Source organism: Festucalex cinctus, chromosome 12 (genome assembly GCF_051991245.1).
Source record: "Festucalex cinctus isolate MCC-2025b chromosome 12, RoL_Fcin_1.0, whole genome shotgun sequence".
Taxonomy (NCBI): domain Eukaryota; kingdom Metazoa; phylum Chordata; class Actinopteri; order Syngnathiformes; family Syngnathidae; genus Festucalex; species Festucalex cinctus.
In genome coordinates this window covers 16,002,936-16,022,127 of record NC_135422.1, presented here as the reverse complement: position 1 = coordinate 16,022,127, position 19,192 = coordinate 16,002,936, and the positions used below count along the sequence as shown (strand labels likewise).

The following is a 19,192-nucleotide window of genomic DNA, read 5'->3' as shown; positions in this document are numbered from 1 at the left end:
TATGATATTGAATTGAAAAATATGCAGCAAATCCATATGATCTATATTAGAATCTATATCAACCGACTTCACGAATGGATTATCAGTATCGGAACCTGCAGCATAAAACCCTGATTGGAACACCCCTACTAAATTGTATTATTTTGTTGTACTAAAAAATGCAGGATTAGGAAAACACAACACCACAACTGTTTGATTATGCATGCGGAATGAGTTTATTTATAATCAGTTTATAAAAATAATATACAAAATAATTTAAAAATGAAAAAAACAAAATAAAAAAGGGAAAACAATCACTGTACAAGGCTTTGATATGATACAAATGATGTCATCAACATAAATAATTACAATTATACAAACAAACACAATACATTCTTTCCCATGGAGGATTTTACGGATTAAAACTCACACGTACACAATCATTAATAAAGTTATGAATTAAAAATAAATAAATACCAGTTCAAATAACGGATGGCCATAATCAGCAAAATGTCACCATAAATAAATAAAAGATGTCAAGTATTCCGTAAAAGTACCGTACAACAGCCCCTTTCTAATCCGACAAACAAAACGCGCTAACGCTAAGACTACACGTCACTTGTGTACGTTAATAACAAAAAAAAAACAAAAAACAAAAAAACATGATTATCTTTTCAAAGTAGCCATTTCATTGTTGTTTCGACCTCACTTCCACTGAAGCCTTTCTAAAATGTATTGGAGATTATTTTACAGTGCGGAAAAGGATCTTTTTGCGTTTCAAAGAGGCCGGAGAAAAGGCGTTAAGGCAGCGCACCAAATGGCGTCTGGCAGAAAAAGCGGCACGTTGGGACACCTACGAGCAGCTCTAACTCGCTCCCGTGACCATTCAGAGTATGTGCTGTATCAAAATATTTGGCAACGTGATCTGTCTGCACAGCCTATTTGAATCAAACTGAGCGGGAAAAAATTTCTTCAGGTGTAGATAAAAATAAAAAATACAAATAATCACAATCAAGTCAGTGCAGATAAATATTCTCCTTTTCCACTGCACGGCAGTACCTACTCGGCTCGACTAGCTTTTGGTGCTTTCCACTCCAAAAACAAGGTACTATTTCTAGTACTCGGGTTCCAAACGAAGTGGTCGAGAAGATTTGTCATTAGCTTAGCCTTAGCTCAATGTGGACATTGTGGGCTTCCACTCCATTTTCTAGCTTCTCTTGAATAGAATGCACATATTTTGTAAAATGGCGTCTGTCCATCCTGCTGGGCCTCAATTAGGGCTTGACCGATTCATTAACCGATTCGATCCACCGGCTGATTTAAATCGTCCGATATTAGCTAAAACTGGCAAAAATCGGACTTTTTTTTTTTACACAATAACACATTTGAACATAAGATAGAGACATTCCAATAATCCCGCACCCCCCTTAAAAAATGGCAAAAATACCTGCCAATTTTTTTTCTCTCTTATAAGTTAAGATTAAAGGACGTGTCATAAAACGGTCCAATAATGTTCCTGTAATTCACATCTTTATTGTTGTGAGCGTTATGGGAGTAATGGAACCAAAAAACAAGTGATTTGTTATATATATTTTAAAATTAATAGGCCAATTAACTGGTTATCAGAATTTTATTTTGCGAAATATAAATCAACAGTGATTAAAATAAATAAATAAATAAAATACACATCGGTTGGGCCATATAAATTACCGGTAACACGATCGTTTCCATCAATTGTGCCAGAAGTCACATTTCTTTTAAGTTGCATGGAGAAATGTTCACAAAACATATCAGTAATAAAAATAAAAAAAAAAAGAATAAATAAAAAATAAATAAATAAAAATCGTGAGACACTTTTGAGCAGGTCGATTTGCTTGAATTCACGCCTCCCAAGTTATGTGCAGTTGCTTTCGCCTTTTACTGTGTTAGTGGAAACCCAACCATTCCAAACTAAGCCGAGCTGGTACCGTGCAGTGGAAATATAGTATATATATTATTATATATACCTAATTATAGTGTCACTATAGGGCGAGGCAACATGCTCTTATTGGAATTTAGTAGGAAATGGTGCAAAAACAGAATTGGCAGTCACATTCTGCCACAAAAACAACACATGTTCCCATTATTTCCAGGCATAGCCATCAAATACGTACAGTATACCAGTCATCTCATAAACACTGGTCAACCTTTGCAAGAAATCCTACTAAATCAGAAGAGCACCACGTCACACAAGTGCGAGTTTGCGCGATAAGCTTGTCAACATATTGGTCACAATGAGGTCAAAAAGATCCAGCTCATTTTGTCTCAGTAGTGGATTCAGCATGCGGAAATGCATTAGAGAGGAAGAAGAAGAAGAAGAAGAAGCTGTTTATCGTACAAGCAAAGAAGAAGCTCTAGTGCTTGAATTCAAAAGTGGTTACCTTTTTGCTCTTGTGTCGCCCCCCAACACCCACCCACCCACCTAACTCAAGTAATTCAAATGTCGAAGTGATCGTTGATAAACTCTGTTAACCTCCTGACTACCAGCAATTCAAATTTGTCCTCTGTAGTGGACCTTTTTAAACCTGAATATCTCCCACCCAGTGCATACGATTGAATTAAACCCTTTTGTGCTCTATAGAGGACATTCAGAGCTTTCCAACGATACCAAATGTGTAGGGGTGGGGCTTTGGTACCTTTGATTGCATCATAAAAGAAAATGGCTTCCCTCAGTGTAAGCACTTTTGAGTGAAGAGGAAAAGTAAATGTATTATACTTTTTATTGAACAAATTTAGGCTTTAAATGTTGTTAGCATGTTTTCTATAAGACTCTTAAGAACACATTAATGCATTTTTTGAATTATTTTAACTGTATTTGAGCCTAGAATTTAAATTTTTAAAAATGTCCTCTGTAGTGGACACGTCATAGCTTAAAAATAAAAACATTTTTGTTTTTCAAAAAATTTCTTTTGCAGTATTCCAGTTACTTCACAAAGATTGAGGAATATCAAAATAAACATGATTGGACAATATTTAGTTTCCCCTGGTAGTCAGGAGGTTAAAATACAACACAGTTGCCCAAAAATGTCTGGAAAAATTAACTTACTTATCACCAATGCTCTTGGAGTTGCTTACGCTTATTGACGATTTAAAAAAGAAAAAAAAAAAAAAAAAAACTACTGCAAAAGTGTTACATTTCACAAAGAACCGGGCATCAGCCATGACGTGTAAAATAAGTGTGGCAGGGTGAAAATTGCTTTCAACACAAAATGATGTGAGAAGTGAGTGTCAGCAGTTAAATTTCCTAATCGTCCTGGTGAATGGTGTGAAAGGACCTTCCGTTTCTAAATCCAAACGTGGAAAAATGTCGGGATGACACACCGGTAGGTTAAAAAGGGCATCTGGCCGACAGCCTCGGAAGCTGGAAAAAAAACAGTCCACCCCTTCCCAGTTTGTACAGCAACAATGCAAAAATGCCAGCTTTCAAACGGCGTGAAAGGGGATTCCGTAGGTGGAATATTGGTGCAAGCCACAAAAAAAGGATGGACGAATCCCGATCATGGACAGGCTGCGTAAAAGGGACTACAGTAGGCACAGGAAGGTTTGCGTGTTTTCACGCATTCGACACACGACTGATTGTTATCTCCGTAGTGATTTCTTGCCATTGAAGCACGCGCACAAAAATGAGGGAGGGGGGGCTTATTAAGCATCAAAATAAATATCTCCATGAATACAACTGTACACCGCGCCACGGCTTCATCGAAAAGCCGGCCTGGTTATATTGAAACAGTCTCAGGATGCAAACCAAGTGCATTAATACTTGTGATAAATAAGTGACTATATACTGCATTGTGAATGTGCGATAAATAAACAGGGAAGTAATTTATACAGCAAGTGATTTCCCAACCACTAATGTGCCCAGGAAAAATTATTCAATTTCACTTAGTCGGTCCCACAATTATTTATTTTTACCTGATGACGAGTGACGTTTGCCACCAAAGTCATGTCTAAGTACATCTGTAAGTGGATAGGCAATTCATTGATTAATTAATAACAATAAACGGACAACTATTTGGGTAATCGATTAATCATTCAGTGACTTTCTTTAATGTAAAATTGTCCAAATCCTGGGAATTTCAGCCTTTTAAAGGTAAATAGTCTTCAGATGTCTGTCGGAATATCTGCAAAATAAAACACGTGCAAACCGAGGTTATTTCAGTTAACTAAAACTAACGAAAAAACTAAAAACTAAAATTCAAAAGAACAATTTCATTAACGAAATAAAATAAAAACAAAAATGCTTTTTAAGAAACGAAAACAACTACATTTTGTGTTTAAAAAACTAACTAAAAGTCACTAATTGTAGCAAAAATGTCCTTCGTTTTAGTCTTGGTAATTAATTTAATGAATAAGCGTTTTTAAAATTAGTTTGATTGATTAATTGAAAAAAAAAATAACAGATGAATCAATTATTACAATAATCATTAGTTGGAAGCCATTCATTTTTAAGGGTAATTGTATGAGATTGAAGTTGCATTTGAATTACTGAATTTCTTGTGATTTTTTTTTTTTGGTGGTGTGTATTTTTCTTTTGGTGGTGTGTATTTTTTTCATGTAAAATACTACAAAGTATGCGCCTTGGCTCAATAAAGGTTGGGAAACACGATGCTACAGTACCAACTACTGGACAGGAAATAAAATGGCAGCTGCACTAATTTGTTATCCAACACGATAACATGAATATTAGAAAAAGTTAACAGAGGGCGGTATGAGTTTCGGAAAGAGAAAGGAGGGATACCGAAAACTCTTCCTGGTCCACCATCCGGGCAACTATCTGGCCAGCTTGCTGGAGCACTTGCCTTCCCGACTGCAGCCCTTCCCCCGGGACAAATGGAAGGCGGCGGTGCGGGCCTGCCGGCCGCAGCACGTCTCCTGATGATGATGGTGGTGGTGGTGGTAGAGGCGGCGCGGCGGAGGCGATCCAGAAAAGCTGGGCGGCGAGCGGCTGCGGCCCAGGCAGCCTCCGCCTCCTCCTCCTCCGAAGCTGCCGCGGTGCTCGTGGCGCGACGGCGAGGAGCTGACCGAGCGCTGCAGCGAGGACGAACTGCGCGGCGACACGCTGGAGCTGCGGACGTGGTGCGGCGAGCCGGTCAGGCTGCTGACGCCCGTCACGCGGGAGCCGGCGGGAGCCGCCGACGGGCGGTGGTGGGCCGCGGGGGAGCCGCGAGCGCCGTGCATCAGCTGAGCCAGGCAAGTGAGGAGGTCCGAGTCGCTGGTGCTGCCCGCTCGAATGCGGTAGCGGCGGATCCTAAAAAGGGGGAAACAAAAGTTCAATCCAAATCAACAAATCTGTGGGGACTCAAGAAACCAAAAAGCCTTGCCGCTAGAAAGTAGGGATAGACCGAGGTTACTTTATAGGGCTGGGTCAAAAATATCGATATAGTGATATCGAATCGATATTCCTTTTCATAGCCCATTATCGATTCATAAAACCATGAATCGATACTTTTAATATAGTTTTTTTCCCCTGTAAATTAATGTGCCAAATAGGGCCCGACAGATTAATCGGCCGAAGATTATAATTGGCCGATTATTGGCCTTCAAACATCAGCCAAAACAATCGGCCAATTGAGCTAAATGGCCGATTATTTCCCCCTTAAAACGTTATAGAAGAAAGCGCAAGTTTCCGACGCTGTTAAAGTACCCTGCATGCACCATTTTGCTTGCGTAGCATTAGCAACTAGCAAATGTGTAAACGTACGCTATTCTGGTTATTCTGTTGTCCAGAAGCGTCCTTCAAGCTGTTTATTAATGAGACCTCAGCTGGAGTTAACTGTAAAACTAAACACACAACGTTAAGAATTACATCCACTGTATATTTAAATACAAAACACGCTTTGTTTTTAAAACATCGCTAGCCTAGTGCTAACAGGAAGTTAGCAAATCCTAACGGTATGTTAGCATCGACTTCGGGAGTGTTTTTCCTTCAAATAACGAATCGAATCGGGCCCTTCTGAATTGAATCGAAACGATTTTGGAAATCAGAATCGATACCCAGCCCTATTAATTTAGTTAACTAAAACTAATGAAACAACGAAAACTAAAATTCAAAAAACAATTTTGTTAACGAAAAAAAAAAAAAAAAAATGCTTTTTAAAAAATTAATACTAACCAAAACTACATTTTATGTTTACAAAATTAACTAAAACTAACTAACTATAATTATAGCAAAAATGTGCTTCGTTTTAGTCTTTGGTAATTAATTTAATGCATGAGCCTTTGGGGATGATTTTGAATGTGATTTTAAGTAGATTTATTTTGATATTAACTGCCGTAATACAGATGGTGTCGTTCCTATGGTGTTTTTTTAAATATTGCACACAAGTCAGACATTTTGTCCTTAAAAATTAAAACTAATACTGAAACTAACTTAAACTAAAACTAAGCACTTATTAAATAACTGAAAATAATAAAAACAGAAAACAGAACCCACCTGAAAACTAATTAAAACTAACTCCATTCAAAAAACAAAACTTACTAACTTACTTACAACTAAAATAAAAATTCCAAAACTATAATCGCCCTCGCAGGCAGAACTGAAAAGTCAATTCCTTATCACGCAAATGCGCAAACGCAAAGACGTGTTGACGTACCTGCCCTCCACCGTGTTGCGGCACGGCGGCTTCCCGGGAGGCGGGCGGGGCAGGAACTGGGCAGCCAGATGCTCGGCGGACGAGGCCGAGTGGACGGGTCGAGGGATCCGGCTCCGGCGGGAAAGCGGGCTGGAGGAGGAGGACAGGGAGGCGTCGCCCTGCCGGTCCGAGCGCGAGCCCATCAGCGAGTCCTCCTCCAGCTGCGAGCGGTCCGAAGCGGACGACAGCGGCTCCCGGGCCAGGGAGGCCATGGCGGCGGCTGCACGGCGGTCCGACAGGGACGGCGAGGCGGAGGGGGACGGGATATTGGCTTTCTTCTGCAAGAGCTTTTCTTTGGCCGAGCCCGGCGGCGGCGGCGCTTCCAGCACGGGGATGCGACTCTGCCGGCGGCGAGGGGCGGAGGGCGAAACCTGGCCTCCGACCTTTTCCGGGGTTAGATTGTCTTTCTCGGTGCAGGGAGGGCTCGCTGATTGGTGTCCGTTGGGCAGAGAGAGGCTGCGGGGCGAGTGGGGGGAGTTGCTTCGGCGGCTCGCCGCCGGACTCAGGGCGTCGTCGCCGTTGACCGGCGCCGGATCTGCGGGCGTCGTCCCCGGGGTGTCTGCTTCAGCGTCGCCGCGACTCTCCGGCGGGTGGGCGCTGTCTGACCCCGACGCAGAGGACAGCCCGGACGGACGGTGAGCCGTCAACTGGATAGAAAGGACAACACATTTAAGTTAATAGGATGCTAACTCCCTGCTGTTTGCTGGAGAAAGGCTCGTTGCTGGTAAGCTACGAGATGGAATGCAATGTAGCGCTCCAGCAAGTAGCCTGATGCAGGAAGCCAAATTTGGAGCAAGTGAACCCCTGCTATTCGCGTGGGATAGTGACCGAGCCCTGGCGCGAATAGCGGTAATCCACGAGTAGTTGACGCTCCACAAAAAAAATTAAAATAAATAAATAAATAACTAAATAAAATTAAAAAAAATTGGAATTGCCTTCAGATGTCACAGATGACAGCAAAGCACTTTTGTTTTCATCGGATAACGGCTCACAAGATTAAACACTTCCTTGGCTCCAAAGTGCCACAAAATGACACCAGTGTTTATTTTGACAAGAAATTTTAATATATATTTTAATATATAATTTAATATAGTCTCTTGAATAAAATTAAGTAAAGTTTTAGTCAAAATTTAGTCATCTAATTGTATTTTAGTTTTAATCCAATTTTAGTCGATGAAAATGGAGACCAATTTTAGTCAAAAAAAAAAAAAAAAGCTATTTTAGTCGACTAAATTGACAGTTTAGTCTATTTTCCTACAGCATACATTTAAACTTTTATACAGAAAATGATAACACCTATTTGTAACTGTAGTTTAACAGGCAAGACATTTAATGCAACTGCATAATGAATCGGGATGTAACGATAAGGGCAATATCGTGATATTAAAACTGCCACAATATCGTTGTCGTCATGTTCACAATATTTAAAAGGACCACATCCGTTAAAAGAGTCAGATTGATTTCAATTTGTGCAGTTTTAACACCCTCTGGTGGCTAGTTTATTAGTGCAATTTAATTTCATTAGAGATGTTTTGGCCTTTGATGTTTCAAGTCTATGCTAATTGTCAGATGAAGGGGAACGTAATATGCTTGTAAACAGAGTCAACATGTGGAGGAACTTAATGTGTGCATGGATTAACAAGTAAGCGCCTCAATATTGTTATTAGAGATTGTAGGTGGTGTATATGCATTGCTGTTATGTACAAAAGCACAATATTGTGCTTTTTTGGCATGAGTTTTTTTTTTTTTTTTTTTTTTTACAATATTGCGACCATTTTTAAATATCGCCAACCCCCCACAATATCACGATAATTGTCGTATCGTGACCTTCATATCATGATAATATCGTATCGTGATGTTTGGATATCGTTACATCCCTAACAATAAACATGAAATAAAGTGCAGTGAACACTGAACAGTTTCTGAGTGGTTCTTTTCTCCAACTCGCGTTTCAATCTGATTGGATTGTTTGAATTTTCGTCACTGTGTTGTTTTCATTTTCGTTTTAGTCATTGACGAAATTGCCAGTCAATTTCAGTTATCGTTGTATTATCAGTGAATGGCTTCTATTTTAGTTTCATTTTTGTCTGGGGGGGAAAAAAATTGTGACGAAAATTTTTCGTCTACGAAATTATCACTGGATTGCCACCCAATAATATTTTTATATTAGACATGCTTTTTAGCCTAAACACAAAAGTGTGTTTCATTAGCTAACAGAGAATACATTCACCTGCAAAAAAAAAAGAAAAAAAAAAGTGTATTTTTGCACTCTTTCTTTTAAGCCCAAGATGCTACGAGACAATGTCAAGGCCCAAGCCAATAGGAAAGCAATAACTGGTGTCAAGGAAGTAAAAAGAGGGAGGAGCCAAGTTTAGCTTTGGTTGTTATTATTAGCTATGAAAAGTCATCACTGAATGTGTACAGAAGTTTTTAAGAGCTTATGAATAATATAACTTCATGTTTTTTAACTCATTTGCTCCCCCAAAAAAACGTATAAATATGTTCTATTTTAAATGTCCTAAAGACGTATTTACACTTTTTTTTTTATTCTAGAGCATACAGAAGGCTTTGATGCAGCCTCTGAACTGAAGGCAATGGTTGATGCAATGGTAGTTTCAACAAAAACGGCCAGCAGGTGGCAGCAGAGTGTAAGAGATCAACCAGGGCCATGTTGCAACAAAGTTGTTTTCCCCACAGTTTTAAGCAGATTTGTGAATACTGTTTTGGGTTGGGTCATGGTATCATCGTGTGGTTATTGTCCTGTATTTGTGCTTTGTGATGATGTTGTCACTTGCTATGTCATTGCTATGGTCGTGTCGTGCATATTTGTGCCTCGTGACATCTTGTATGTGTCACTCTTATTGATGATGATGATGTATTGTCGGTTGCTGTGGTCCTGTATTTGTCACTCATAGGTCCGGAATTGATAGTAGGTCTTATTTTGTCATATTGGCCTTTATTCTGTCATATAGAATTGAGTGTACTATATTTGCTGATTTTTTTTAAACTCTCAGTTGCTTAAAAAAAAAAAAACGTATATGCCCTTAGATTTTTTTGTTTTGAAAATATAATAAAATAAAATCTTCTACAAGTCTTTTATTTGTCACATTAATGTTGTAAAACAAATTATATTAAAGTGTTTTGTGGTCATAGTTGACACTTTGAACTATTAATATAGGCAATTAGAAAAGTTTCTAAGGGAGTTATTGCATCCGTACTATATAATACCATCTCGCAGAAAAAGTAGTTCTTTGGCGCCATCTTGTCACATCGTAGTCCCAAAGGTCTTTCGTGTTTATTCTTTATTAGGATCCCCATTAGCTTCCACAAAGTGGTCGCTAGTCTTCCTGTGGTCCTCAAATAATTCAACAAAACTTTCTCTATATAGTCTCATAAAAAAGAAAAGCAGTGCTTTGGCGCTATCTTGTCACATCGTAGTCCCAAAGGTCTTTAGTGTTTATTATTTACTGGGATCCCCATTAGCTTCCACAAAGTGGTCGCTCGTCTTCCTGTGGTCCTCAAATAATTCAACAAAACTTTCTCTATATAGTCTCATAAAAAAGAAAAGCAGTGCTTTGGCGCTATCTTGTCACATCGTAGTCCCAAAGGTCTTTAGTGTTTATTATTTACTGGGATCCCCATTAGCTTCCACAAAGTGGTCGCTAGTCTTTCTGGGGTCCTCAAATAATTCAACAAAAACTTTCTTTATATAGTCTCATTAAAAAAAAAAAAAAAAGTAGTGCTTTGGAGCCATCTTGTCACATCGTAGTCCCAAAGATCTTTAGTGTTTATTCTTTATTAGGATCCCCATTAGCTTCCACAAAGTGGTCGCTAGTCTTCCTTGGGTCCTAAAATAATTCAACAAAAACTTTCTCTATAGTATCATTAAAAAAAAAAAAGAAGTAGTGCTTTGGCATCCTCATGGCATCTATGGGCGTTTTAAAAAGGTTTTTATGGAGCGTCAAGCACTGGCAGTTTTTCGCTATTCGCGGCAGGGCTCGGTCCCTATCCCCCCGCGAATAGTGTGGCTTTACATAAAAAAAGGTTGCGGAGATGAGTTGGTCAACAACAGCATGCAGTACCATAGCTACCATTATCAAGACACACAACGCGTGCTAATGGGGGGCATGTTGTCAGTCAAGCTTGTGAGTGCTAAACCAGGGAACGGGCGCACAGGAAAGGTTTGGTTTCACGCAACTTGGCAGGGGGCTTCAGTGAAGAGAGGGTGAGGAACAAATACAGGGAGAGAGAGAGGAAGAGGAAGATGGAGAGCACAAAGACGATCTGAAACAAAAGAGACCATGCGACCTGTGGTCATGAGTCGACAATCCAAAACGCGCACACATGCTGCACTCACACGATATACAAACACACTCACACAAACACATTTTTGTGCTCAGGTCACTTGGGGCGAGAATACATTAGAGCCATGCTGACAATGCAAAGCCAAAAAAATGCAGCTTAGAGAAAATAAAGAAAAAAAAACAGAAAAGAAAAATGTTTTGCCATACAAGCTGAATGGAAGTCTACTTCGAGCGGAACCTCCAAAGTCAGAGACTTTTTTTGCATTTAGCTTCTTCCTTGCCGATTCCCCGAACTCATTTTAGCTGGATATGTATGATGACAAGGTCATGAGCGATTGCTTCACTACAATTTGAGGTCGTTACTGACTTCTTTGTTGAGTTCATTTTACAAAATGCAATGTTTGAACATTTCATAATGATTTTTTTTCTAGGGGCGTCAGGCGATTAAAAATGTTAAAATCGTAAATATTATATATGTTCTAAATGTACAATAACCATTAAAAAAAGATGTACTGTACTGTAAAAAAGGAGTGTGATATTGATTTGTGTTGAGGTCATTTTTCTGCCACGAGATGGCATTATTACATTTGTAAGACGGCGGTGACAGCTCAGTGCATTTTTCTTTTCATATTAAGAGCTATCTAATCTTTACATGAAGTAACTCGTGAAATTGTGCACATTTTTTAAAAATTGTAAAAGACAACTTGACCCCAGTCTCCACAATTATGCATTATTATTACTGGTAAATTTTGACGTGGACGTGTCTGCTGCTACAGGCTCTCCAAGTAAGGGGCTGTCATTAATCACACGTTAAAAAATTTGTGGCGTTAAAAGCAACTATAAATTAACTAAAAATTAACGCACTACTTTTGACGACCCTATTTTTTTCATGACATCGCTCACGCAAAACTAACCAATTAATGCTTCCTTTTTTGTTTATTCTTCAGCTTTTTGTGTACCGGACTTTTAGAGGTTCCGCTGCGAGGGGTCTGGGTGGTCACCTGCTGCAGCTGAGCTCTGGTTATGCGTATGACAGAGGGGAAGTTGGCGTTGGCGGCGCCAGCCGGGATGGCGGGCAGTTTCCTGCGACTGGGCGAGGGTCTGAGTGCAAGCGGTACGGAAGCGTGGCAAGAGGAGGAAGACGGCGGGCGGTCCCGGGGGTGCTGGTCAGCGGACTGGCTACGCCTCATGGCCAGCGGGTGGCGCTGGTGCAGAGGGTCCGACAGAGTGCTCAGGAGGGTGTGAGGGCTGGGGGAGCGCAGAGGGATGGGGCCGGAGGTCCGGGTGGCCACTTCCTCGGGCAGGGATGGAGGAGAGGTGGGGTGCTAAGAGAGGGGAGGGTGGAGAGAGGAGGGGCGGTAAAAAAAATAAAAAATACACCAAAAAAAAGGAGGAAGTTGGAGCCCCTTTCACACTGACTAGAAAACCTGTTTGCCTATCGTTGTTCTATAAGGTACTGTTACGGAATAGAGGGGCAGAAAATTAAAGCACCCTTTTCACACAGCCTTTTTTTTTTTTTTTCTTAACTGTCGTCCTGTATAAATGGCAATCGACACAGATACGGGGGTCGACTTGGCAATTTTCTATATTGAAAGGTAGTAACAGAAAACAGCTTTCACATAGCTTGGAAAAGCTCTACGTTTTTTGTTTTTTTGCGAATTTTCCCCCATACCTGTTTGAAATAGCACTGATAGGGAATGGTGGGGGGAGGGGGGAGTGGATCGACTCCACAATTTTCTGACTGAAGGGGGTATCAAAAGCAGTTTTCACACTGCCTTTAAAAACTTTTTAAACAAATTTTGTCACAATTTTTCGCTCTTTTTTCCACCCCCCCATGTTATTGTTCAGTACAAATGACACCAATACGGAATTGGGGGATGAAATTGACGCAGCACTTTTCCGCCTTAACAATAGCCACGCTTCGATATTCTTTTTGGACATTATTTCTGGGACTTCTACCATAGCCAAGTACGTTTTGTGTTTAAATAGTGTCATTTTGTCATGTTTAATTTATTCTGAGCTAATATTTTTGTCTTAAATGTCCGACTCAATGTCCGCTATGTAGCTAGCTAGCTTCCCTCCCAAAAAAAAAAAACAAGTTCGCAAACGGTTTTATTTTTTTAAATATACCGGATTTACCTTGATGCGAGACGCCCGACTTCCTGTCCGGCTCGAGTAATTTTTTCAGCTTCATGAAATTCCGCATGCGGCATCCGGAAAAAAAGTAGAACGCTTGCGGAAACCTTCCGCATCGCCGCACTCGTCCCGCACCGCACCGCAACTGGTGTGAATTGACACGTAGACTTGACTGTGTTTTATCCTTGCGGCGTCCGTACGGCCGCCGTACGGAAAACGGTGGTAGCAGAAAACTTGTAAAAACGTTTTTATTTTTTGCCTTTTGCCATATCATTGTTCTGAATAGCGCCAACATGGGAGGGTACAAGGTCCATAAAAACATTTTCCGGTAAAATATTTCACATATTTTGACGTGTCACCGTTTTGTATAAATAGTACATATAAGCATTGGGGTGACAAAGTCGACCCAGGAATTTCCCGCCGTCAGAGGTAGTATCCCAAGTGCCTTTAACACTAACAATAAAAGCTGGCTTTTTAACACCTTTTTCCCACGTTGCAGAAGGCATGATATCGGAGGACGAAATCTAGCGCACAATTCTCCGACCTCGGATGTAGTTATCAGAAGCGTCTTTCAGTTTCACGCTGCCTGTAGAAAATGTCATTGTCACTGTTTTACACGTCAGTGTTCAATGTAAATGGCACCAATATACAAAGGAAGGGCCAAAGTCGGCACGGCAATTGTCCGCTCTCGGGTTCAGCATTTTCCCAGATTTTCCAGGCTTTGTATATATTTCAAGGAATGGGGGTACATTGTCAGTCCAAGTAATTTTCCACCAGTGAAGGTAGTAGCTCACATTGCCATTTTTTGCATCTTTTTTTCCATTTCACTGTCCAGTATAAACGGCACCGACAGGGAATGAGGGGATGGCAATTTTTCCGGAACCATATGCTGAGCAGGACTTTAGAACTGGGTTGTGTTTAGGGATGGGCATCATTATACTATAATAATAACGAAATAATTGATTATACAGAATTGATTGTGGATTAATTTTGAAGCAATTGAGGCAAAACAGAGATTCTAACATAAAATTAATGTTGTTTTTTTTGTTTGTTTGTTTTTTCAATCCAGGAAATGTGATCAAACGCCCATCCCTAATTATGATCTTTGCCATTTCAAGTGAGCAAGAGGTTCGACGTTGTGTCATTGGCAAATAAAAGTTCAAATCAAATCAAGCATGATCTGCAACTCAAAGGCAAAAGCCCTCCATGCTGTAACCAGATTAAAAAAAAAAGTCTGGATTTAATGTCATATTCAGCCCATGAAGCAGTGATTCCCAACCACAGCAATTAACAAAATTACACAATTTAACTTAATTAGTCGGAACATTATTATTTGTGCTATTTGCAGGGAATCGGTCGGCACCAAGCCCTGCTGCACCCCTTCCATCAGATGGCATTCAGAAACCTCTTGTGCCCTAATTTTGTCAATTTAATATTTTTTCCGCAAATGGATACAATTGGTCAATACTCCTTTAGGTTATTTTATTTTTTATTTTTTACAAATTATTAACCAATTCAAAAAGTTTAAAATATATATTATACTCCAAAAAGATTGTTAAACTACTAGCATAATTGCCCAAATAATTTTCCATGTACTATCCAAAGTTATTTTAGTTAACTAAAACTAACAGAAAAAAATACAACTAAAATTCAAAAAACAATTTTGTTAACGAAATAAAATAAAAACAAAAATGCTTCTTGGAAAAAAAAAAAAATAACTGTTACGTAAATTTAAAATTACATTTACAAAACTAACTAAAACTAGCTATAATCATAGCAAAAATGTCGTCCGTTTTAGTATTGGTTAATTAATTTAATGCATGAGCCTTTGGGGATGATTTTAAATGTGATTCTCTTATTTTTTAATATTAACCGGAAAAAGGACGTTTTAAAGTGTGTCACACAGAAGTGATCTCTTAGCAGCGGCCAATCGAAAAGCACCTTCAGATGACGATGCTCCCATGGTGTTTTTTTAAATATTGCGCACAAGTAATACACATTTTTAAAAAAACTAAACTAAAATTAAGTATTTTTTAAATAACTAAAACTAATGAAAACTAACAGAACCACCCTGAAAACTAATAACCCTGGTACTATCACAATTTCAATTAGAAAAAAAAAAAAAAAGCACCAACGTGCTTGATAAAAACTGCTTTGTTTTTTATGTTGGTGTCAAATTTCAGTCACAACTGTTGCTTTGTTTTTAATGTCTGTGTTGAATCAAGGCCACTGAATTCCTTTTCAGCAAATTTGTTGTGGTTGTTCTTGATTTCCGAAAACAGGAATAAATGATTTGGACAATTATTATGCTAGCATTTTAATTTAAAAAAAAAATAATGGTTTTTGAGATTCGATGATTCTAGCTGACAGTATGTGCCTTGGCTTAATTAAGGTTGGGAAACACTGATTATCAAGAACTGAGTTTGTCATCACAGCAGAGTAGCCAGAAATAAGCATTGACAGTGAGAACGCCGACTCAGCAGCCTTTGAACAGTGTCAAAAAAAAATAAAAAATGCAGAGCGCAGTTACAATGGACTCGGTCTTACCTGGGTGAGGACCCCCTCGGTCAGCGCTTCGGCGGGGCTGGTGGGCGTGACGGGCGGCAGGGCCTCGGCGGGCCCCACGCTGAGCTCCAGCTTGTCAGCTTTCGCGCTGCCCTTGGAGGAAGCCAAACTGTCCGGCTTCAATTTCCCGGAGCCGGGACTCGGCACGCCCCGGTCCCAAACGGGCTCCTGCAGCACCTCCGCCTCTTCCTCCTCCTCCTCCTCCTCTTCTGAAGGGCTGGAGCTGGCCTTGGTCGCGGGCCGCTCCACTAGAACCCAGTCCCGCGAGTCCACATCCTGCTGGCCCGAGCTGAGGTTGAGGGCCACGAAGCCCCCGCTGCTGGCCGCCCCGTCGCCGTGCTCCGGAGAGGCGGGGGACGGCACTTTGGGTGACGACCCCCCGCCACCACCACCGGAGAGGAACTCTTCATCGTAGTGCCAAATCCGCTCGTGACGCTCTCCGGTTGGAGCCGCGAGAGTCTGGTTCACTGGGATGATGGCGGCCCCCTCGGCTCCCTCCTTGTCCTCTTGTTTTTTTTGCGGCTGCTGGGCGCTGCTGGGCGTCTGCTTGATGGGACTTAAAGGACACCAGACAGACACAAAGCATGTTTTTAACAATACAAAAAGGACAAATGTTGGTTAATACAGTGGAGAAAGGGTTTATATTTAGGGTTGTAAATGCAGGCTTTCAAAACAGGTTTTCAAGTCAGGGTTATGTATTCAAGACTATTTTCTTCTCGTCCAACACCGGACCAGAACTCGTCTCACAGAACGCTGTCAAGGGTAAGTCAATGCTAATTGCACACACTGGAGGTGAGGATGAAATAGAGATTCATGCCAAAAAATCCGAACAATACCTTTAAGGTTTCAAATAATGGTGATGGTTTTAAATTCAGGGTTTGAAATTAAATTAAAGAGGGTTATGGTTCTAAAGTTGGGTTTCAAATCAGGGTTAGCGTTTCAAAGAAGAGTTCCAAGCCAAAGTTAGGATTTCAAGTCAAGATCAGGGTGTGAAATTAGCGTTAGGGTTTCAAAGTAGGCCGCCAAACCTACTTACATTTTAAAGACACGGTTAGGGTTTCAATGTAGGGTTTCTAATCAGGATTAGGCTGTCAAATTAGGGTTTCAAACCTGGGTTAGGTTCCATACCTGGCCTCAAGGAAACGTTCTGGGTTGGGTTTGGACTCCAAGCCAAGTCTCCTTTCCAGCTCAAAGCTGTGGATGTTGCGCAGCTTCCTGAGCAGAGGGCCCTCGCGCTCGTCCGACGACATCTTGACAGGTGAGCCCAGGCTGGGACCTCCGTGCGGGCTTTGGTGACCTTGGGGGTTGCTCTGCTCCTCTTCGGCGGTAGCCTGGACGTCAGTGTTTGAAGACACGGTTAGGGTTCTGAACCAATGCAGGGTTTGTATCCAAATGATATAACGGCAATTTGTGCCTCACCTTCCACAAGGCTGTGCGTATCCGGTTGCGGTTGCGGTCAAGCTCCTCCCACACATCGGCCTCCTGCGCCCGCGGCGGGTGGCCCGGGGAGACTGGCACGCGTTCGGGGGCTGCCATGTTGTTGTCGGCGTCACTGAGCTGCTCGTCCTGCAGGACCTCCTCGGTGTTCTCGCGCAGCAGGTCGCCAGGAATCAAGGAGGCGTTGGCCATGCTGAGGCGGGAAAAGGAAGCCGCGATACAGGAAGTGATTTGGACTTTTTTCGCACTACTTTATCTTTGGGCAGAAAAGATCGCATATTTCAGAATGGATGAGTTTTTGGGCTAGGAATATATACATTGTCACCCAATCTAGAAAAAATCTCTTAGCTCTGTTTGGACACTTCCAACTGTCTGAGAAGTTTTGTAACTTCAAAATACAGTATGTTTAGCGGTTTCAAAGTAGGGTTTTAGCTAAGGTTTATGATTTTGAGTTAGGTTTCAAATTGAAAATTGGCTCAAAATGGCTGCTTCAAAGCAAAATGGCAGACTGTTCAATGTTATGCATGGGACTTTGAAACTTTTTCCATCATCTTGTTTCGATTGACCTGTCCACCCAGTTTTCCATGTCAATTGAAAGTATAACTGAACGTAAACATACCCCATGTGTGCGGGCGTGAGGCGGGTGTGGTGCTGCGGCGTGGTGGCGCTGGCGCTGATCACCAGGGTGCCGTCCGTGCCCGTCCTCTCCCAGTCGTACGGGTCGTTCTCCACCACGTTGTACGTCTTCATGCTGTTGTCGAACACCGACATCAACAGCTGCAAAACACATGTCCAAAAAATGGAATGCTAACATTAACTCTTTGACTGCCAAAAACGTTTAATAACGATTAGTAAAATCGCGATGTATGCCGCCATAAACGTTAAATGACGTCAACTACGGTTTTTGTTTGTTTTTTTCAACCAATGGGAAGTGCAACATCTAAGTGCAGCACTGCCTGGTCAATGGGTTGTGGAATCAAAAACACTAATTATGGCCAGCAGATGGCAGCAGTGTATGTATTTTCAATGGGCTGCCGGTGTATGAAATTACAACGAAACGTGACAAATCTGATGAACTCTCATGAAATTGAATGTTTTCAAGGATGACATGAATGACCAAAGCCTTTGTCACATTAAACCTAATTCAGAGCCTTAATAAACAAAAAATATTAGTGTCAAAGTCACTGTTGTGGAGAAAATGTATCTTTTCACAAAAAGCTTGTTTTCTCCTCATCCTTTCAATTTTCATTCAATGGTGATTACTAAGGAACGGAATAAGGTAGAACATACTTTTTTTTTCTAATGAAAGAATCCCACAAAGTATATGTCGTAAAAGCACACAATATTGTGTTTGCCTTCAGAGATAAGTTAAAATGCTCGAAATCAGCTGGCACTGTGGGGGTTGTTTTTGTTTTTTTTGTTTTTTATAACGTGTGGCAGTAAAAGAGTTAAGCTAGCAGAAACTAGTATTAATGTTGTGGTACACTACACTTGTATTTGAACACAGATTGCAGAAACACATGGAGGCATCATCAAATCTGTGTGGTTGTCTGTCCGCATTATACTGCCCCCCTCTGGTGGCCAAGGAGCACACATCAGGAGAAGGCACATTTACTTGTAACTATGGATGGATGAAATCATTAAGCACATTAAGAAAAAAAATCTTTACATTCTATTTAATTCTGATATTACACTGTTTTTATAAAGTACGGTACAGTAAAGTGCTATTTTTCTCTTCATAATTGCCAGCAAATTCCACAAGAAGCTGATAAAGGACAAATTTTGTCTAAATGGAACTCCTCAACTTTTATCCACATAGTTCCATTGTATAGTATACTACAGCATATGCCGCGGGCTGCTAAAAAATGGACAGCGGACCGCAAAACGGCCACGGGTCTGGTTCAGGTGAACCTTGTCTGCTTTCTACAACCCGTATCAGACCTCGTAGTCGGGCTTGGTGAAGTAGTCCAGACTGGAGATGTGTTCCAAGAAGACACCGAATTCCGCCGGCAGGTGTTTGAGCATCAGACGGTGATCGTACGTGTCTTTTAATTTGCCCACGTGTTCCTGAATTAAACACAAACACACGCTAGTTAAATA

At 40.9% G+C, this 19,192-nt stretch overlaps 1 protein-coding gene across 3 annotated transcripts in view; it reads right to left on the bottom strand.

The window, feature by feature from the left end:
• Positions 1-191: 191 nt before the first annotated feature.
• ttbk2a (tau tubulin kinase 2a) overlaps positions 192-19,192 on the bottom strand; it is a 39,222-nt gene continuing 20,221 nt past the window's right edge. For 2 of the 3 annotated variants that reach the window (XM_077537962.1, XM_077537963.1), the window contains exons 9-16: positions 19,034-19,159; positions 17,712-17,869; positions 17,075-17,285; positions 16,784-16,986; positions 15,638-16,211; positions 11,956-12,279; positions 6,612-7,297; positions 192-5,266 (exon numbers count right to left, since the gene is read on the bottom strand). In XM_077537962.1, the coding sequence (XP_077394088.1) occupies positions 4,789-5,266; positions 6,612-7,297; positions 11,956-12,279; positions 15,638-16,211; positions 16,784-16,986; positions 17,075-17,285; positions 17,712-17,869; positions 19,034-19,159 (2,760 nt within the window). In that variant the 3' untranslated portion in view covers positions 192-4,788. The remainder of the gene's footprint in view (positions 5,267-6,611; positions 7,298-11,955; positions 12,280-15,637; positions 16,212-16,783; positions 16,987-17,074; positions 17,286-17,711; positions 17,870-19,033; positions 19,160-19,192) is intronic. The other variant, XM_077537964.1, reaches the window with a different exon arrangement.